The sequence below is a fragment of the Rutilus rutilus genome (assembly GCF_951802725.1).
Source record: "Rutilus rutilus genome assembly, chromosome: 14".
Taxonomy (NCBI): Eukaryota; Metazoa; Chordata; class Actinopteri; order Cypriniformes; family Leuciscidae; genus Rutilus; species Rutilus rutilus.
This window is the reverse complement of record NC_140219.1, coordinates 18,155,866-18,178,354: the sequence shown is the minus strand read 5'-3', so window position 1 is coordinate 18,178,354 and position 22,489 is coordinate 18,155,866. Positions and strand designations below refer to the sequence as shown.

The following is a 22,489-nucleotide window of genomic DNA, read 5'->3' as shown; positions in this document are numbered from 1 at the left end:
GGTGAAATGTAAACAAAAATGCAATGTAGCCTAATGGAAATGTTTTTGTTATGCTGTTCACATTTTGTGGATGTACTATGTACTAAGTAGGCTAGTATTTATTTATAGAATATGAATAATTAATAGAGAATTTATCAAACTTCTTTTTTTAAATAAGCATGGACCTTCAAAGTACTATAACAAGACACTGTATTTTCTAAATGTATTGTTTTATTGAAATGTGACATTCAGCTTCAAATCTTGCCAAGAAGAGGTAGTTGATGGGCAGCAAAAAGAAAACGTGTAGCGTACTATATTTTCAGTTGAAATATTGCAGAACTTGCATTTACCACCTGCTTGGCTTTACAGTGTGGGTGATTTCCAATGTTCCATAATTATTACTCATTTCTTACACGCATATAAGTTGATGAACTGAAGACACTGATACTGTCTGTTTCTACAAAAACAGTCCACTCCAGACAAGGGGACAGATGGGAGTTTGTTGATACGTTTTTACTCCATTGATTTTTATTCAGGCTAGGTTCATTTTTAGCAGATAATTTCTGAATAGGCACATACCTAAATGTCTTATAAAAAGCTGCTGAACATATCCTTAAAGTCCATTTTGTGAAACTGTAAAATAAGCAGCCTCAGACCACGCCATTCATGATCTTAGGATGCTCTTGAAATTGAGAAACGGGACAGGAAAAGGCAGTTGTCAGAGATGATGGCCTATGCCAGAGGCCATATTTACATCTCAGGATGAAATGCGAGAAACAGTCCCAACATCAATATTTTCTTTAGCTCTTAATAGTTTTTGTTGGGGGGGAAGAAAAGGGAAAAAAGTGCTGGTCACATGATCTCCAAGAGGGCGGGGCTAATGGTTCTCTCGAGGAGTTCGTGGTGAGTTACACAGGCAAAAATAAAACTGTCGAGCAAAAGCAGCTGTATATAATGCTTGTCTTTAATTTGAGTGTGAGCATATTTGTAACGTCAGTTTATTCACTCAATGTTTTGATCATTTTTCATGGCTATGGCTCATTGTGCATCGCAGCTTGTGTTTATTGTTGAGTGTTAGCAAGCTAGCCTGCTGTACTCACTGTACAATGAGAACCGTAGAGAGTGTATTTAAGTTACATTGCTTTAATTATAAATATTTGGTCATTTCATGCTTTAGTAATCAGTATAGTCACAGTTTTGTAAAGAATTACATTTAGTCTTTAAAAATAGAACGAAGTCCTAAAGTACATCGAGGACAATCTGACGATAGACATCTTCATGTCGCTGTTGTTGTTTCTCCCATCTTCAATTTCTAGCTCGAAAAACATGGACCAAAAGATACCATACGATGACTATCAACTGCCAGTAGTGTTTCTTCCATCCTATGAGAGCCCTCCTGCATGGATCCCTCCACAAGAGGTGCTTTAACACTATTAATGCATGTTTTCATCTTTTCTTTTGTGATCATATTTACCTAATTTATATTTTTCTTCCTAATAATCAGAGGATACATCACCCTGACTATAACAATGAGCTCACTCATTTCCTACCTCGCACTGTAGTCTTAAAAAAGCCCCCTGGGGCACAACTGGGCTTCAATATTCGTGGAGGAAAGGCGTCGCAGCTCGGTATATTTATTTCAAAGGTGAGTTGTGTCAATTAAAACCTTATTTGTTTACCAAAAGAACTGCCCTCCATCATCTTTGTCTTGTTCAAAATGTCTTGACAGGTGGTGCCAGATTCAGATGCCCATAGGGCAGGACTACAAGAGGGTGATCAGGTGCTTTCTGTCAATGATGTGGACTTCCAAGACATTGAGCATTCAAGGGTAAGGCTTGATATGTCCGTCCAAGAGACAGAAACACGCTTGATATCTCCTCCTCTAATCTGTTTTTGATTTCTCCTAGGCTGTGGAGATTTTAAAGACCGCAAGAGAGATTTTGATGAAGGTCCGATACTTCCCTTACAGTGAGTATTATATTCATCCTTCCCTTGAGATAGACGCCCCTGTTGTTCCTTTCTTTCTATTCTAGGTCTATATTGTTTCGCTTATTTTAATCTTAGATACTGTAGTTATCTGATTCAATTGGAGTACCTGACATAAATTGGTGTTCTGCATCTGTTTTTCTAGATTACCAACGGCAGAAGGAGAGGACTGTACACTAGGTGGCAGAGATGACATTCATGACTGAAGCAGTGAGTGACGCGGCTGATGAGGCATTGGTGTGTCAGCCAAACTTTCATCTTCTCTGCATCATCTTCCTCCCACTAACTATTATCTCTGACTAAAAGACTGCTCAAAGAAATAGTCTTCAAACACTTTAAGAACATGCCTGATGATTCAAAGCTTCCTCACCCATTTAGGTCATTTTTAGCTGCATACGTTTTGAATGCAGCCGGTAAAATTTCCAGATCATTTTCTCACATCCCATTCCTCTGGAAAATTAAGCATATTCTATGGGATATATCATGCATATAAAATAGAAATATTATTTATTGAATTAAATAATTATATAGGGTTATAGGGCAAAGGGTACATCATGAATAAATGATGATCTGCTATTAATATCATCAACTGATGTCCTGCTGACAAACACATTGCTACTGATTTATTAATTGTCTTTGAATCAATATGCTAATGAAAACAGCGCTGTTCAGGTGCAAATACTTTATGCTCATTTTTTTAAATAAACCTGTATTGAGAAAAAGCTCAAAGGGGTGTGTCTGTGTGTAAAATGAATACATTCTCAGATTTGGTAACTACAGTTATAAGTAGTGTGGCTAAATGATAATACATTGCATCAACTAGTGGTACTATAAATATTAAGTCCTATTAAAATTCAATACATTTTTGGAATTACATTATTTTATAACACAAAATTTAAGTTTACCTTTTACTGTGTCACAAGCTCAATGGAACAGAAGGCAGTTTATATGCAAATGTAAACCTACCAAAATGCAACATTCGTATTGGATGAAATAAAAGAATTGGTCTTCAAAAGATATTTTGACCATAATTTATTTACAATTTTAAAAGTATAAAACTTTATTACCCTAAGAGTTAGGACTTCATATATATGAAATTCAAGTTCTCAAAAAAGTTTTCACATCCATCCATCCATCCTCAGAAAGAAAAATATCATGTCATAAATCTGGGTAACTGCCATTTATAGTGCAAATGTCTTTACATGGATCCACTGGTATCACGTTTTTCTTTCATGTTCAAGGGCCAAACATATTTGAGAAGTACAGAACAGCTCATTTCTCTTCCTTCGGTTTTCCTCTGCCTGTTACAGGCAAATGAACTATACCACTTCAAGTAATAAATCTTGAGGTAATACCACTGTGTCTTGGACTGCTTTGGTCATATTACAGGGCCATTACACAGGTTTTCTCCCATGGTTCACACACATGCCAATACAGACACAGCTCTTTGAAAAAGCACACACACACAATTACACAAACATAAAAATAATGACATCGCAAGGAACCTATCCTCTACCATGGAGATTTAAAATAAGGATTAAACATGCTTGACCATATTCATAAAGAAAAACAATCTATTCACCTGCATGTCAATACAATCATTTAGGTGTAGCTTCATCATAACCATTTAGTAATAAATTACAGGTAAAAGAAAAAAAAAAGTCTCATTTAAGAATGAACCACCTTCAAAAGGATTTTAAATTAAATTGAGTAGAGCTGCATAGTATAAAGAATTTTCCCTTGTTCAAGTAAGCATCATGTCACGTGCGATGCCCTAAGAAACCCAGACATCAATAAAGGAATGTGTAGCACAGTGATTGTAAACTCTTACTCTGTGAGCAGGAGGGAGGAATGTTGACGTCAACTAGCTATAAGTGGGGTAAGAGACTGATCCTGTGACCTGGACCTTTTCTTTGAGCCGTTTTAGCTGCTGTCTTCATTCTCTTGAACATCCCTGGATGAGCTCTCGTCCACGTTCTCGAGCGAGTCTCCGCGCTGGATGGACAGCTGTGCTGGATCCATCATGGGCAGTTCACTCTGTATGGGGTACAGCCACGGCTTATGATCTGGAGAATTTGCTGCTTTCCATGCAGGGTAGCTCTGACCGGCTTTATGAACGCTTCTTAAGACCTGTGGAATGACAGAAAAAGGTGAAGGAGTGCCATGAGTATCAACGAAAGTTACACAACTTTTTTTCAGTCTTGGGTAACCCAATGAATGAACTGGAATCCAGTTTTACCTCATTTTCAGGCTGTGCAAGGAGGACTCCGATTGCAGCAAGTGTTTTTGCTCAAGCATAGTTATAAATAAACAGTGTTTCTGGTGTCTCTCTGGGTCTTCAGAATTTTTGGCAGCACAAAGTATCAGTGTGCGTGCAATACTGCCTATAAACTCTGACTTCTGAACTAAAGGTAATGGGCTTTGTTATTTTGTCATACAGTCTTAATAGAAAGGAAACGAACCACTTAAACACAAATAATCAAAATAAAATCATCAGCATCCTCCTTTTAGACATGTAATAGGGTTGTACCATGGAAACGTGTGTGTGTGTGTGTGTGTGTGTGTTTTTGTTTATATTACATTGTGGGAAACAAATGTCCCCACAAGGATAGTAAAACATGAGATCACCTCCATTGTGGGGACCAGCCAGCGGTCCCCACGAGGGAAATGGGTTAATAAACATACTAAATTATATTTTTTTGAAAATGTAAAAATGCAGAAAGTTTTCTGTGATGGGTAGGTTTAGGGGTAGGGTTAGTGTAAGGAGACAGAATATACAGTTTGTACAGTATAAAAACCATTACGTCTATGGAGAGTCCCCACAAAGATGTGTGCGCCTGTGTGTGTGTGTGTGTGTGTATGTGTATATGTGTATATATATATATATATATATATATGAACTAATAACAATATGAACCGTTTTCAACATTGTTAAGAAATGTTTGAGCATCAAATCAACATATTAGAATGATTTCTAAAGGATCATGTGACACTGACAACTGGAGTAATAATGCTGAAAATTCAGCTTTGCATCACAGGAATTACATGGAAAAATATCTTAAAATAGATAACCGTTTGTTAAACTGTAATATTTTAGAATTTTACTGTATTATCAAATAAATGCAGCCTTGATGAGCATTAGAGACTTTTCACAAACATTAGAGTGTGTGTAGGTGTGTGTGTTAGTGTTAATCAAATCGTAAACCTGATTAATGATCAGCGGAAAGGCAAACACCTCAGTTTTCAATAATAGTGTATAACACACAAAGTGTGATGTATAGACTACGTTATCAGCGTGCCCTTTGGACAGAGATACCGTCTGGTAACACTGCAAACAGCCCTACCACATGCTGTAATTCCATACAAAACTATGAAACCAACAGCAAAAAAAGCCACAATTTAAAACAAGACGGACTTGTTCTCAATCAGAAGAACATCTTCACCATAGTTATCTTTAGATATCAATCTGAACACTTGATGAAGGCTGAAGCATTAATAGAGGCGTTTCGAAAAACTAAAGTCTAACTGTGTCAGTCATAAATCACAAATGATTAATAAAGAGAAGAGATTTAGCCTAATTGATGCGCTCTTCTGTAAAATTAAAAGAATGACTGTAGTCATGCAGCCTACCGACCGAACAAGATAAACGAGTTTCACTTTGGCACAGCAAGTGCTGCGTGAGCGTCTTCAGTACAAGATATTCCAGTAGGTTACCATAGTAACAATTCTGATTTCACAATCCTTAAACACAGACCCACATACAAAGATACTCGCATCCTCAAAGAGTATAAACGACAGAAACAGCAGTAAGAGACTAAACATGTTCACTTACTTTTGGAGCCAGGACCTGAGATGCTTTGTTGACAACCCACTTTGGAAGAGACCCTAAAAGATTAAAAAAATAAATAAAAAGGTTATAAAACAGCAACAAATTAAAGTCTTCCAATGTAAATGAATGATGGGAGTGAATCGGTTCATACCTCTGGGATCAGCCTGTGAGAGGTATGTGAAAGTGCAGCTGTTGGGCCCTGTTGGTTTGAACAGGTAACCCGTCAGAAGGGAAACGGCCCTCACCAGACCCTTTCGTGGGGGATAATTCTAAAATGAAAGCAAAGCTTTATTACAGTATTTGTACAATTTTTATTGTAGTGATGTAGTAATACATTGTATTATTTATTATTATAAAATAATGAGAATAATGTTCAATGTTAAAATATTTAAAATAATTTGGATGGGTGAAACCTTGAAAACAGTCATTATTTTTGCAATTCCATTTGACTTTGCATTCTACCTTTAAGAAAATCTGATATTTCAAGGTCTCTTGCTTTATCTAGACATTCATTAATAGAAGGTGCAAGGAAATAAAAGACGTACCGGATGTTTCACTGAGAAGTTAATGATCACATACTCATTTTCAGACGCCTGCCATGAGCGCAGGGTCACCACATCTCTGTTCTTCAATGGTTTCGGACAAACCCCTGTGAATAAAGGAGGGGAAAAAATATTTGTATGACATATAGGCCCATTAACAAACGCAACTTCACTGCCTAAATACACACAAAAACATGGTCCCAGGAGGCTTATCTTCAGCCCTGTACTGTGATAAGCCACTGCACTGAAGCAATCACATTGTTAGGTGAACTACTAACAAAAGCCCCAAAGAATTACTAGAGTAACCATAAGACATGAAAGAGGTCTTAAAAATGGACAGAGATTTAAAAGATGACATGACTCACAGGAATAGTAGCCCACATCAGCATTGGGAGCCAGGCGAGCGATGTCAAAACTCTCAAGCATCGTAGGGTCCCATGACTTTCGGTACTGACTGTCATGAAGCACGTCATACATGGTAGCAGCCGATACATCCTTTATGTTCATTCTACACTGTATTGGAAACAGATGCATTTGCATTAGTGTTGTTATGGCATCAGTACACACAGGACTGGACATGTAAATTAAACTGAAATGTAATAGAGAAAACAAAAAAACAAAAGAGAGATTGTGATCTACTGGGGGTCCATGTGTAAACAAAGTAGCTACATTTTCATAACTACCATTAAATCATGTCTAACCAATGACCCATTAAGCATTTCATGATGTAATAAAATTAATGTTCCTAATAAAAGTCATTATAAAGGGTTACATATATTATAACTTTTTATAATGACTTTTATTAGGAACAATATTATGCCCCTGAACGGTCTGGGTTGTAGGCCCTGCTGTAAAGTTTGAAACCACTGGTTTCAATTAATTTAAAAAGGTAACATTGACACCATAACTTTTAAAGACAAATCCAAACAAAATATTGTCATACACAGTACACACACATCATAGTAGTTAGGCTAAATGTAGGCAAACATCTTACCTTGATTTTGTGGACTTTGGATAAGTTCACTTTGTTGCTTGTAGAAGTAGATAAAGGGGGCCCCTCGACCCATACCTCCATGTCATTCTTATTATACTTGTTGAGCCAATTCTCGGTGGACAAGCATTGTCTTTTGAACTCATTAAACATTAATTCATCCGGAATGATTCCCGAACCGCGAGACATGACTGAAACAATTATTTCCACAGCGAGAATTACAGATCTTGTACCGAGGCTCAATAACTTTGCTCTGCTCGCTAAGTATGACGTGGTGTTATTGTAGTCACAGATTAAAATTTCAAGCTCGACAAGATTTTTCTCACAAATTCCAGTCCTCACCTGGCGTCACCGTTTGCGCGTGGAAAAATCGCGTCACCACTTCCGGGACTAGAACAGGTGTATTACAACACTGCAAGGTGCGCAGCTAGTCAGTCAGCTCTAAACAACAGTGATTTAGCACACTGACATTATCTTGATTTATACTCAGTGGCGTTTATGTACTCAAGTGAGAACTGTTGACAAACTGGCGCAAACTGGGTGTGTCGGACCGCCCATATTGATTGGTCATTCGGGTGCGGGTCCAGTGGTCTCTCTCTGCTACTGCATTGATATGCATGGTTAATTCATTCATTATCCGCCTTGTGTTCACGACCGAAACCTTTCTAATCACCTCCACAGGAACAACATTCAACAGGCTTGTGCAATGTGCCATTAATAAGAAACTGAATTTCATAGCTGTTTCTGCTCTTTGTGTTGTGGACTATGGTACCAACAGTGGACCAAAGAGAACTTAAGAGTTTAAAAACCTGAAACCCTTTAATAAGATTATTTAACCTTTTGCTTACAATGAAGTATACATAAATATTATTATATAAACAGAAGACTGGTCTCAGCTTATCACAGGACAATAATCTCAGAATCCCAGACATAACACACACTATCTGCAATTTAAACTTTTTTTACTTATGAAGATTTGTCATATTAATTCTATATATTAACTATATATATATATATATATATATATATTTTGTATATTATAAACATGTTTAATATGTACATGAACATTTAAAAGGCCTGGTGTCTCCTTAAGTAAATTAGCCTACATATTAATTTGTTGCCATAGGTGTGATCAAGTAATCCACGAAAGTTAGGCTACTGTATATAATGACTGGGTAATGTAATTATATGATGTATCAAGTCTGTTTCTAACACTCAACACTGTGTACAGGCCTATATACAGGAACCAGAAGCAGGACAAACAGCAAATCTGGTGAAATATCTTTTATTCATGTGATACATTTTGGTGTCTCTTTAACCGTCCATTTTTTACAGCATATAATAATAGTACTTTGTCACACAAACTTAGCTAAACACTAGTAGACAGCGTATTTCAAACAGACCAACACACTTCAGAATAGCACACAGCTGAGTATTCAGTGAGTGACACGTGATAGAGCTGTTCAGGAGGGTTTTCACTCTTATTTATTTCATTTCCTACATATCAAACCATAGTAAATGTTAATGTTTAAAACACACTTGATGCCCTTTTTTAGTCTTAATGATGAAAGGATGTGTCGGTTTACAGTTGAACGAGAGGAAAAGCGACGGTGCTGGGGGGGGCTCGGTGATACCTCTCCAGCAAATAAAAGCCCATTCAAGCTATACTGTTGAAACCCAGCGTTACAGATGAGACGTGAAAGTCTTTAATAGTGGCACGATTGTGACACGACTAGGTCTTCGTGATACAGTAGCCAGGCAGCAATGCAAATTATACATCAAACTTTGATTCCCACACATTGCTAACTGCCATTCCCGTCAAGCATACAACACATTGTATCACTAACTAGTGAGATAATAAATAAACACATGAAACCAACAGTCTTACGACGAGCAATACCAAGACGTGTCTGTACACTAAGCGATAGCCGTGTTGAAGGAAGAAATCTAAATGTCCTGTTGAACAAAACCTCATTATCTCTATGCAATGTTAATAGGCTCGAGCAAACCACAGCACGGTGGCCTGATTTGGTGCACCATGACAACCAAACAAGCAAGGCATTTTGTGTTAAACTGTCTCTAAACGGCATGCGGTCCCTACACTTGCGCAGCAAAAACAAGACAGAAAATGAGCAGAATTAGTGTGAATTGCTGATGCTTTCCATATCCAAGCTCAGAGCGACGTCACGATAGTTGTGTTAGTACATACACGTTTTTACAATTAACGTTAGGTTTTGTGACTAGTCATTAAATATCTTAGGTTTTGAATTTGAACTAAATTAAATAGCAATTTTCCCTTTTCTAAGAACGTTAAATCCAATTTATTTCCCCCACAGCTCAATACATTCTACTTCCATGCAACCCTCCAAAGATTTCGGTATAAAATTAGCCTGTCCAGAATTAGGCTTGTCGCAAACAAAACTGCTAATTTTTGTGTCCATACATGTATATTTCCTGAAACAAAACAACTTTAAAATGATATCTGGTCCCTAACACCATATTTAACATGGAAGCATCCAATTATACAGAATATTGTTTCCATGGTGATATTTCACGACAAAATCGAAGAGATTCGTTCTGTAACTTTCTTTTAAATAACTTTTGCCAAAAAAACACAAACAAAATAATAGTGTAAAAAAATTATATGAATCAGTAACAGCCAGAAGTTCTTCCTCCAGTGAAATTAAAAAAGAAGGCAAAAAAGGCCTAAAAATGATGACATCAGCCCCAGCTCTGAAACATGTTAACTTCACAACTATGTTGGCACTGATGTGTGAAAACTTAAGAGCATATGAGCTTGAGTCAGTCTGCAATCCCATATAATGCCATGCAGCCAGAACAGACGAGGATCTGAATGGTTTTAGCATTTAATCTATGCTGTGATTTTACTTTTTTCGTTAATAATATATGCATTTTTGGAATCCATTTTAATACAGAGTAAAAGCACATCCACACGGTTACTCTGAAAAGTCACTGAGTCGAAGAGAATAAAAGGTTCTCCGCTCATGACACGGGGCCGTGAGAGGAGCGAGTGACCACTGAGAGGCAAGCTGTTTGTGTGTGAGGGGGTGGAGTGAGGGGGACGCAGGGCCTGGTGGGGGGACGAGGGTGGTTACTAGCACGAGCAGCTGCTCTCGGTAACGGGCAGCTCTGGAGGCTTCTCCAGTTTGATGTCGATCACTGAAAGTTTCCGTCAAGGATCAGTTACTGAGAGACTGGATCATTTGAATAAGCATGTCTTCACACTTTTCATTCATTTCTGTTAGACGAAAACGCTGGCAGACAAGCAGACATGCTTATGATCTCCTGCTATCAGGCTGTTGTGGACAAACTGACTGACATTTTAATGTGAGAGATGGCATATTTAAGGTGCATGTGAAGGATACTGTCCTCTTTGCTTTTCTCTGGTGTACTATCCATTCCAGGCAAAGCTGCAGCCACACGACGAAACAGCTAGAGGAACAAAAAAATAAAGTTCATTACTTAAAACTCTGCTTTAGCCACATGTACATAAATCAATGCAGGTTTAATATAATACAAAATATTTATCTTATTAGTAGGGGAGACTGGGTTAGTTAAAACATGTTTTACTCATACTTTTGTGACAATATTTTTTTGGGCATATTGTTATACTGATATATATATTGAGTAAGTTATATTATAGGCTATTATAGTCTTTTCAAGTACATTTAAACAGCAAAACACATATACAACAAAACCTCATGAAAGGGACAAACATCATGAAGCCTCAAAAATAAAGAATAAACATTTTAAACTCTTGTTTTGGCCAATAGATATTGTAATTAAATCGTAAAACAAATCACAATATATGTAACTCAATAAAAAAATGCAACTTTGAATTTCTTTTTTTACTCACCCAACCAGTATTACAAAAATATTACACTGAAATGTAAGTTTAAAAACAATGATCAAAACCGTATTATTTTTTATAAAAATTAAGTAATATACAGTACTGTGCAAAAGTCTTAGGCATGTTAAAAATGGACACAACGGTTTCCACCAACCACAGGATTGATTTAGTAAAGTTTGTTTCTATTACACTGATCCCATTGAGGATAGTGTTTCTAATAGGTTTGAGGTCTGATGGTGGAATTGGGCATTTTTTGTTTAGCTCTGAAGATGAAGCCTCTTTTGCTGCAGCATCTGCTTTCTCATTCCCAGGAATGCCACAATGCCCTGGTACCCAACTAAAAAGGATTTTAAAATTCTGTATTATCAATGTTGAAAACAGTTGTGCTGCTTAATATTTTGTGTAGAAACCGTGATTCGTTGTTTTCAAAGAACAGCAATTATTTTGAAATCTTTTGTAAAATTGCAAACGTTTTTACGGTCACCTGTTTTGATAAATTTAATGTGTTCTTGCTGAATAAAAGTATTAATTTCTTTCGAAACCCCAAACTTTTGAACGGTAGAGTGGCTCTTATGACAACTTCCTCATGTGCAACTAGCCCTAGTCTCCCCTATTTAAAAGAAATTATAACTCCCAGTGAGTAAAGAGGTTAAAAAAAGAGGTAATTTCCGATGACAAAAAAAAAAAGGCACCATGATCCACTAATTCTGAAAACTAAAAGCAATACAATATGCTATTAAAAAGCACAATGCACAATGAAATGTCTACATTGAGTCTGTGAATTACAATAGGTGCTAAACACAGCATATAGAGAAAAATCATTCTAGCAATGCTTGGCCAACATGCAAAGGACATCTGTGACACAGTACATGGGGAGCACTTCAAGCAAACAAAACACACAAAAGAACAGCATAATAGCACAGGACACCTGTGAATGTGAGGCGAGGGAAGAATGGCTAATGATGGGCGAGGCGAGGAAAGATAGAAACCAAAGAAAGCAGAAGATAAAGAGGTGGAGGGAAGGTGGGGCTTGGCCGTCCTCATTTTTCTGTGATTCTACCTGTTTGACATTGTAGCCAGTCTTTGCGCTGGTTTCAATGAACATGACATTCAGTTCCTTAGCCCTCTGCTCGCCCTCCTCTGTGGTAATCTGTCTGCTCGACCGGAGCAGGGAGGGGAAAGGAAAGAAATACAGACAGACAAAAGAAATGCATCAAGAAGAAGAGACAGAGACCGAGACTGCATGAAGTTCACATTAGTAATAGGGAAAAAAAGAGGGATTAGTGTTTTGATAGGACCCCAACACAGGCTGAAGAGTTGAGAAATGGCTGAAATCGTAACTTTGAAAAGAGATCACTGCACTGCAGTTCAACAAAAGGGCCATTCACATGGAACACATTTGTAACTTGAGGACAATCTACAACAAAAAATAAACACCCTATCAAGGGAAGTGATGATAATGTCATTGGCACTTTGGTCACTGAAATATCCCTTGTTTATTTTTGGTTTAAAAAGTTCATCCAGAAATGAAGATTCTGTCATCAATTACTCACCCTCATGTCATTCAAAGCTTGTTTCACTTACTTTGTTCTGCAGAACACAAAAAGATTTACATAGAAGAATGTCCAAGCTTCTCTTTTCCATCCACTTCTATGGTATAGAGCAGTGGTTCTCAAACCTGTCCTGGCGTACCCCCAACACTGCACGTTTTCTTTGTCGCCCTAATCAAACACACCTGATTCAATTCATCAGCTCATTATAACATGGGTGAATGAGCTGATGAGTTGAATCAGGTGTGTTTTATTAGGGAGACAAAGAAAACGTGCAGTGTTGGGGGTACGCCAGGACAGGTTTGAGAACCACTGGTATAGAGGGTATGCGCGTGACATCACCGTTGGCCGGAGTGAACGCGGTTACGCACACTGAGCGGCAGATAGACTGAGCCGCAGCATTGGCTTTCAGAGTAAATGCCGCGAAAAACACACAAAGCACACATACAACTGGAAAGAGATTTGAGATTGACTGTAGAAATATATTTGACAAGAAATCTGAGGTATATTTTTACAGGCTGCCGAAAGCTACCGAAAAGAGAAGCAAACAGATCGCTGCAATTCATAGAAACAACTGGACAAACATGGATTTGCAGTTATCATTTTGTGTCAGTATGCTGAATTTGGGAGTAAAAATCATACCCCTATATATTGTATTGTTATATACTGTATTGACAACTTCATTGGATGTTTTTAAATAAACACGGACTAAAAACTATACAAGTCTTAGGGCTGGACGATATGACGATATATATGACATTGATATAAGTGATCACCCGGATTTAGACCTACCTATATTGTATTTATATAAAGCATTCACAGGCAAATTTGCTTTATGTATTTTCCCAGCGTCAAAATCAGACACATATAAATGTCAGGAAACACGATATTGCATGTCAATATCCATGGATCACTTGGTAAGTTGTAAAGGACACTATATCGAGTCCAACCTTTAGTTTAAACTGATAATCCCTCGTTTTATTCCCGTTTTCGCAGTTTCCCCTATTAAAATCCAGTCATTAAGCAGGCTCTTTTGCCACTCAGTCCGGCCGAGGGGGCGTTCCGGCGGGACGTCAATGCATACCCTCTATAGTAAAAAGACATTTTGCTTAACGTCTCCTTTTGTGTTCCACGGAAGAAGAAAAAAAGTTTATACATGTTTGGAATGACACAAGGGCGATAAATTATGACCGATATTTCAGTATTTTGGGTGAACTCTCCCTTTGTCTTTAGTCAATCAATTTGAAAGAATGCCACAGATGCGGAATGTAACAAATGCATGTTCGAAATTCGGTAATTTCAAACTGGAATCCATACAATTTTGAGTTTCGACTGAAGGTGAAAAAATCACCCCATGTAGATTTTATATCAGGTTCAAGATTGTCACGCAAGTTTGTGGTGTTGACCAATAGAAAGATGCTTGGCTCCATGCAATGCTACACTGTTGACCAATAGGAAGATGCTTGGCTCCATGCAATGCTACACTGTTGACCAATAGGAAGATGCTTGGCTCCATGCAATGCTACACTATTGAAAATTGACCTTTTTTCCTCACGAAATTTCCGCACCTTTACGATCATACTCAATATTAGCCTATTTTAAATGTTGATTTGAGGTGTTGCACATTTTTTTGCTAGCTTTCTGCTAGGATGCATTACTGTATTTAGCTTGTTTTTACAATGTGAGGACAGTCTCCAAAAAATATTCTGTGGAAATCGACAATATGCCACAGATTCTGTTATATAAGTTAGAACGCTTAGGTCTACACTACAGCTGTATCGTGTCACCCACCTGTTTGACGTTATAACCAGCTTTGGCGCTGGTCTCTATGTACATCACACCCAGTTCCCGGGCTTTTTTCTCTGCTGCCTCTACTGACACTTGCCTGCCATAATCCATAGTTGAGGTGTGGACACAGTTCAAATTAGAATGGATATGAAAAACAAAAGTAGTAATGGGAAAATCAAAAATAAAATCAACAAAGAGAAAATATGACCGAAAAGAAAAGCAACAATGGCACAAATTATTCAACATAACACTCAAATTAATAAAGAGAAAACTGAACACAAAAATAACACATAGTGAAGGGCTTAAAACGTGAAGTCTGAGGGATGAACAAAAGATGTGTTCATCAAACTCCTCGAAACTACTGTACCTTTTATCAGCCAAGTCTGTCTTGTTGCCAACCAACATGATAATGACATCACTTCCTCTCTCTGTTCTGACATCATCTATCCACTTTGAGGTTTGCTGGAAGGAGTTGAGATCTGAAGAACAGAAGGACAAATGTTAGGCATGGACTTATTACAAAGGAAAAATGTCTCTTGTGATCTGCAGGAACTAATTTCATTGATTAATTAATTGAAAATCAATTTGCAAAATTCAAATTTGGCAGCGGTCAAAAAAAACACTTGATTCACTTCAAAGCTTTCTTAGAAGAAAGTGTGCAAGCAGACTGTTAGAATGAAGTTCAGCAAAACAGAGGACGGTTAAGTTAAAACACAGGTAATTTCGATGCTCAGTGTGCTCAGATAAGAGAGAAGCATGTTCAATCTACTTTTCATTTAATCTGAATGAAATAATAAAAACAGCATTGTTCCCAAGCAACCGTACTAAGATGAACTGCCATGACCTAGAAGCAGCTGCTGAACTAACTGTGCCCTGAGGGCATAGATCCCTGCTGACCCAATGAGTGAGGCTCAGACTCACTGGTGATGTCATAGACCACCACAGCAATAGTGGAGTCTCGGATGTAGCTGGGAATGAGGCTGCGGAAGCGCTCCTGGCCTGCAGTGTCCCATAGCTGGAGCCGAACCTGATGGACCAGCAAACCGTGGTGTGCAAAGAAAACAGGGGAAAGAGAAAGGCAGAACAGAGAAAAGAAAAAGTATAAAGAGAGGATAGAGCAAGGGAGCAGGGTTAGACGAAAAAGGACAACATCAAAGAAGCAAAACATGAAGGAAAAGGAGAAATGCACCTACAGAATTTACCGATTTTTTGTTTCTGTGCTTATAGATCATAACCACAAGGTTTTAGGAATCTGAAGGCATTTCTCCATTCCTGCTCTCTGAATGACGCTGCTTTCTGCAAGATGCTTTGCAAATGGCACTCCTTATGCACAAGTATTGCTGGACAAGTTCAGGCAAAACAACACTTTATGGTTTTAAAATATTTGTAAAAGCCCAAATTGTAATCATAAAGATAATTTTGCTATCCCTTTACTCACCCTTTCTTTCTTTTGCAGAACACAAAAATAATGTATTTTGAAGAATGCTTTAAACGTACAGTATGTAAGTTTTTCGCCGCTAGGGGTCGCTAACCTCTTTACAATAACAATGGCGTAGTTTGATGACGCAACATTTGCTAAGAATTATGGATCTTGTCGTCAACGTCAAGCCGACCGATCTAATAATGTTTATGGATGACTGAATACATCGATGTTTTTATCATGACTGTGATATGAAGCAGTTCGGGATTGCTAAGAGACAGCTATCAGCTCCACACGCGACGCGAGTCCCGCGGATATAAAAGGAATATGGACATTTCATTCTACCGAACTACACGCAAGTGCAGAATTACAACTCACAGGTCAGTTTATTAGACAAATTAAACTTGTGAGGTAACGCAGCGCTGTTTCACTTGGTCTAACATTACACTATCACACTAAACTGCATTTGAATGTGTTGAAATGTATGTGTTAGTTTGTCTGTATGAGACTAGCAGTAAGCTAGATCAACATTAGAATAACATACAGATCATATTCTAATCCTTTTTTATCCAAAGTCTGCTTGCCATGGTCCATAATGTTTGAACGAAACAACAACAGCGTGCAGATAGACATTACGAACTACACAGTTGTCCACGTCTTTGTTGCCTTGGTTACTATCAAAGGGCTCTGGTTCATAGCTCTGGTTGCTATGGCAGTACGAGCGGAAACCAGGGACAACGCGGATATGACGCCATTGACGGCGACAAGACGGAAATAAAGAAACGGTCCGTGTCTTCGAATTAAATTACAAATTTCTCCTGGTTTGAAAGTTGTTGGAAACAGTCGGGATAATGTAAGTACACAACTAAAAAAATATATATAACATAGATATAGTGATTTTTGCTATTTTTAAAGCAAAAAAAGTTACATATTGTGCCTTTAACTGTATTTGTCCACATAATACAAGTCAATGGGGTCCAAAACAACACTTTGTATGGACAAAAAAACCACCAATAATTTTGTGTCCAATACTATAAAAATTATATCTAAAACTGCTTTCCAGCAGAAGAGTTAAATAATATAAACTAACTCTAAATTAACTCTGCTCAGGTGTAAAAGCCATACTAAAAAAACACATCTTCAAACATCCAATATCAGGGAAAATGTATTATGCAGTGGAAGAGAACTCTACAGAAGCAGCTACAGAAAAGGCCCTATCTGCATTTGATTTTGATATAGTTTTAGGAACAATGAATACCATCTGATTAAATTATCTCAACTGTATAACATTCTGATTCAGCAATATTTGAAATGTCAGATTAATTCAAAGTTATACAGGTTTGGAATGACATGAGGGTGAGAAAATTATGACAGAATTAAAAATTTTGGGTGAACTATCCCTTCACATTGTTAAAGCAGGTTTTCATCTTTTTCATCTTACTTTGTTTAACTTTACCAGAAACGTTCAAATAAACCAGCACACTTATAAAGCTACATGAGTGCCATTTACTCAAGCAGAACCCAACTTGACCCCACCATGTGGTGAAGCAGGAGCACTAGCTACATACTTGCTATATCATAGACCACCACTGCGGCTGCTGAGTCTCTGATGTAACTGGGAATGAGGCTACGGAAGCGTTCCTGCCCAGCAGTGTCCCACAGCTGTAGCCGAATCTATGACCGTCCATGCAGCACAACAGGCATGGGGGACCCATTCAGCACCCAGCCATGGAAGAGAGTGGGGTGAGGTGGACAAAGACACAACCAAACTTAAAAAGGTGAAATCAAAATAAATGACAAACTAATGACATAAGTGTGATGATGAGCTACAAGCATGCGCAAGGAATTCCGCAAATGATAACTGTGATGAATCTGTGACAGACAGTGAAATCACCTGGTGGACTAGCCCTATTTGGACGTAAGAGAAATGCGTCAGAGAGACACAGGCATACTTTGTGACTTTAATCCTGTCAGAATCTGCCATGTCTGTGTATTTTCTCACACAATTCCAGGGCAAATTACCTACTGTTTTTGGCAAACTCTCAATGGTCCACTGAGAAATCTAATCCTCTCCGAATGCTAATGTCTGTGATAGTATTATAGCCAACTAATGCTTCTCCTCATTAGTTTTTTAACCTACCCGAGTTACAGTTTGCATACCAATCTTTCACATGCTTTCATTTCATTTTAAAATGGATGCTATCTGACGAATTTTTTATTATTATTAAATAAATAGAGCCAAATCGTGAAAACTGTAAAGACCGCCCCTTTTTAATATCAGTGTCATGTACTCTAAGATACTTGTCTAGATGTCTCTGCTCACTTATGTGGGTTTATTATAAACAGCCACTTCAATAAACGCATGTGAACTATATTTAAATAGTTTTTAATAATATATTAAAGTTACATCAATAAGTAATTCATTAAAAAATATATACATCATACGTAGCACAGTAGGCGACCTTCTGTAATGCCCATGTCTAGAAAACACACACTCCCAACTCTGTAATAAACACAGAGATCTCAGTTCCATCCGAATCGGTACATGGAATCACAGACGTGGGGCGATAAGAATTGTAACTCAAACGTAGTTTAGAAAACTAGTCCTGTCCGAATAGGGCGTTATAGACCTTACAGGTGATATTAGAAAACATCAAGGTGTGAATGACTTGAGCCAGTGTGTGTCAAAACCATCTATTACACTAGTAGTACTAACATTAATAGTCAATATATCAACTAAATCAGGCTTTAAAAAAAGGCTTGGACACACAGAGACTCCTTGGAAATTATTCTAGAAATGTTGATCTCCGTCCTACCGTGCGGTCTTCCAAGTACATGGTTTTTGACAGAAAGTCTATACCAATAGTTGCCTATGGAGAGAAACAGTGAGTTAACTTAGTGCACAATCACATTGTAAAATACAGACCATTTAAGGAATATTTATTTTTACTGTATTTTCTGTGGAACACAAAATTAGATATTTTGCATAATTTTCATACTGATCTTTTCCTTTCATAAAGTAAAAAAATAACATTGATCCTTGTTCACTGACAATCTAATTTGCTCTTGTGCATAATCAAACTTTCTCCAACAAGATACTTTTATATCAAATTTGATTTCAATGACACCAAAAGCCACTGGGTCTAATGTGCGTCAGATGCACACGTGTGAACGAGATTTGAGAGCTATGAACTAAATGAACACTCGACAAACACCAAATGCAAGTTAAAATGGGCACTGCTAAGTGAAATAAATGTTATTGAGACTGGACTTGTATTAATAAATAAAAAAATTATGGTCTGAGTAGAAATATAAAATATTTCAGTTTCAAAAAAATTTTTTTTTTTTTTTTTTTTTTTACTTAAAATCCTGAAAAATAAAATGCATCACGGTTTCCACACAAATATTACGCAGCACAACATTATTATTGAGAGGAAATTTTTCTTGAGGATCAAATCAGCATATTAGATTGATTTCTGAAGGATCATGTGACACGGCTGGAGTAAAGACGCTGAAAATGCAGCTTTTCCATCACAGGAATAAATTACATTATAAAGTATATTAAAATAGAAAACAGTTATTTAAATTATAATAATATTTTAATATTTTATTGGGTTTTTTTATCAAATAAATGCTGCCATGGTGAGTATAAAAGACATAATTAAAAAATATTAAAACATCTTGAATAGTATATTTCTTGTTTATAAAAAAATAATGTAAAACACATTTTATGGCTGGTAAAAAAAACATAAAAAAAAACATATTTCAACTTTGCTAGTGTGCCAAAAATGTATTTTGAACTGTAACTTCAGAGTTAGACAGCTTTTGTCCATCATATGCTTTTGTTGTAAGGACAATGGCAGTGTGACTATTCTACGGAGTATCTCCTTATGTGTTCCATGGAAAAAAGAAAGTACTGGATCAACATGACATCACTATTCATTAGTGAGTGAACTATTCCTTCAAGGAAGTAACCAAACCGACGTCATGATAGCTTTCATAGAGTCAATAATACTTTGGTTTTAGGTAACATGGTAAGCATCTGCCACACGAACATAACATGGGCTGTAACAATCACAGCAGGGGTGTTACCTGATAGGTATTGTCGAAGCTGTCATACATAAACCTGGTGATGAGTGAAGTTTTGCCCACTGTGGAGGAAAAGAAAAACAACGCATTAGAAATAAGGGCCTCACAGTGAATGCGTCTCAAAACCTAGTGTGATCCCTACATAGATAGCATGTTTGAATGTATCACGTCAAGGATGCTGTCAAGGGAACGGATGCATTGGTCTGCGCAGGATGATTCTGAACTCTGATCGCTGTGTTGGCAACATGGGTGTCGCCGTCCTGCTTTCCACAGCAACACACTGCATCAATACAGGCGAAGACGTGCAGAAACTGTCCTTTACGACAGCTGACTAATGCTTTTTAGCGTCAAATCCAGCCATTATGAAACGAGAACGTGGATGTGACGTGGATGATGTGGCAGTTAAACATCCCTGATGTGGTTTATAATATCACGATCTTGATTGTCACAGCCGGTCAACTAGAAACATGCTAACTGCTAACAGTTAGCAACCATTTTCACACCAGACAGTATTGTTTTACAGATTAAAACAATTAACATCCAGTACTAGTATAATATAAATTGCATATTATGTGTTAAACAGTAATGGTGGATGCAATCACATATAAAAGGCCTTTAAAATGGGAGATCTCTGTTGTGGCTAGGAACAGAAAACACAAACATGCTAATACAAGGACTTGATGGCTTCCCTCGATGTCTACATTCAAGAATACATAAACACTGAGAGGAAAGACAGAAAATACATATAATCTATCAATTAAAGCATAATGGAGTTGATATTCGGATCTCACATCTTTTGTATAAGGTTAGTTCGTGTAACGTTACTGCAAGGATGTTCAATGCTACATGCTACACGTCTTCTGTAAATTTAGTGTATTTTAAGTGCGTGTCGACAAACGTATCAGTCCAAACTGTAAAATCATTATTTGCATGTATATTTAGTAACATCTCTCCTTCTGGAGCATCCTTTCACCTGGCCTGTCTAACGTTTTCTCTCCGTCCACGTCTCACATATCTGAACACTTACCGCTTTGCTCGCCCAAGAAAACCAACTTAAATTTCCGCAGAGGGTTGCCAAACTCTCCGCCGCCGGTCGTAGTAGACATATTTTTCGAGTATAATAAACAGCAGCTATCTAAATATTATATTCTGTGCGCGGACGAAGGACACTGTACAGTCCAGTGACGGAGCGCTAATAGCTGATGATTCCTGAGTGTGACAGCGCCTCTTAGTGGACAGTGAAGGGAACGCAGGACACGCTGTGTCTGTGTTTCAGAACATAGTGCTAAAAAGCAGACTATCCTATGCCGTCTAGGTTTGAAAGAGACTATGATGGCCAAAATGCTGTCTTGGTAGGCAACTGACTAGGTTTTGAGACACACTCTATTTCTACTGTCACACCTTACCATTGTGTAGCAGCATCTGAACCTTTTTAGTATTGCTTGCGCAATGAATTTATATAGGCTACATTTTTATTCATATAATCCATACAAGTATGTTTATAATATAATTTTACGCAAAATGTTTCACATCGCTAAGATGTAACTCATTTTTGTAACATATATATATATATATATACAGTAGGCTAGGCTACTGTGCAAAAGTCTTAGGCATGTTAATATCAATATTATTGTCAGAGTCCTTGTGCATACACAAATCTCACTGGATTATTACAATGGCAAAAAGAATGTTTGGAAATGTAAACTGATATTTCCTACTGTACAGTACTGTATATATACACACATACATACATATACACATACATACACATACACATACATACACATACATACACATACACATACATACACACATATACACATACACACATATATATATATATATTTAAAAAGTTATTTGTAGGGTAAATTATGAAATAGCATATCAAAGTTGTTTTAATGTAATTTTATTGAAAATGTACACCATGGAATCTTACTACAGTTAAATACTTCACACATTTCTGGGATTACAGGGGTGGGGGTAATTGACATTAAGGGGAAAATATGGAAGATGACTAGAAAAATGTAGGCCAGTCTTGACACCCAAAATGTTTCACACAGAAAATAGTTACTTGTCAAAGTCAATCATTAAAACAGATTTCAAAGTTGATACGCAAAATAGGTCCTTAAAAATTATATGTACTGCACACATATGCATAAACGTCTGTACCTCATAACTGACCTACTTGAAATGACTGAAAACCCTTGATGTATCTCTCTATGCAATATTTGGCAAAATGGAAAAAGACATTTATAAATTGAACGTAACTGCACATTGTACCTGAAATAAATACACGTAATAAAATGGTCCAAAGTAAGAAGCATTTGAAGTGTAAATATGTCTAATCAAAGAATAACTCCATATATAAACAAAAATATGTTCAGGGCATGCAAAAGAACAGAAGATAAAGAATATAAAAGTGGCACTGAATGTGACCTACATGG

The 22,489-nt window shown here is 37.2% G+C and overlaps 3 protein-coding genes across 6 annotated transcripts; 1 reads left to right on the top strand and 2 right to left on the bottom strand.

Moving 5' to 3' along the window:
* Positions 1-775: 775 nt before the first annotated feature.
* Positions 776-2,687, top strand: pdzd11 (PDZ domain containing 11). The gene is made up of 6 exons (XM_084429408.1): positions 776-882; positions 1,296-1,398; positions 1,484-1,624; positions 1,709-1,807; positions 1,887-1,947; positions 2,111-2,687. The coding sequence occupies exons 1-6, from the start codon at positions 836-838 to the stop codon at positions 2,143-2,145; spliced, it is 486 nt and encodes a 161-aa protein (XP_084285534.1). The 5' UTR covers positions 776-835; the 3' UTR covers positions 2,146-2,687.
* A 295-nt stretch (positions 2,688-2,982) lies between these two features.
* On the bottom strand, positions 2,983-7,913 carry stard14 (START domain containing 14). The gene is made up of 7 exons (XM_084429407.1): positions 7,670-7,913; positions 7,331-7,518; positions 6,702-6,849; positions 6,340-6,443; positions 5,946-6,063; positions 5,798-5,850; positions 2,983-4,095 (listed from the first exon to the last, which is right to left on the bottom strand). The coding sequence occupies exons 2-7, from the start codon at positions 7,514-7,516 to the stop codon at positions 3,889-3,891; spliced, it is 816 nt and encodes a 271-aa protein (XP_084285533.1). The 5' UTR covers positions 7,517-7,518; positions 7,670-7,913; the 3' UTR covers positions 2,983-3,888.
* Positions 7,914-8,596: 683 nt separating this feature from the next.
* Positions 8,597-21,308, bottom strand: rab41 (RAB41, member RAS oncogene family). 4 transcript variants are annotated; one of them, XM_084429659.1, is made up of 8 exons: positions 21,073-21,308; positions 20,049-20,107; positions 18,773-18,826; positions 17,525-17,630; positions 14,904-15,015; positions 14,540-14,633; positions 10,714-10,780; positions 8,597-10,507 (listed from the first exon to the last, which is right to left on the bottom strand). In XM_084429659.1, exons 1-8 carry the CDS (start codon positions 21,149-21,151, stop codon positions 10,443-10,445), a joined length of 636 nt encoding a protein of 211 aa, XP_084285785.1. In that variant the 5' UTR covers positions 21,152-21,308; the 3' UTR covers positions 8,597-10,442. The 4 variants fall into 4 exon arrangements, with proteins under 4 accessions (XP_084285785.1, XP_084285787.1, XP_084285786.1 ...); XM_084429661.1 differs by lacking the exon at positions 14,540-14,633 and adding an exon at positions 12,259-12,352 and having other exon boundaries at positions 21,073-21,282; XM_084429660.1 differs by lacking the exon at positions 17,525-17,630 and adding an exon at positions 15,458-15,563 and having other exon boundaries at positions 21,073-21,282.
* Between the last annotated feature and the right edge of the window lie 1,181 nt (positions 21,309-22,489).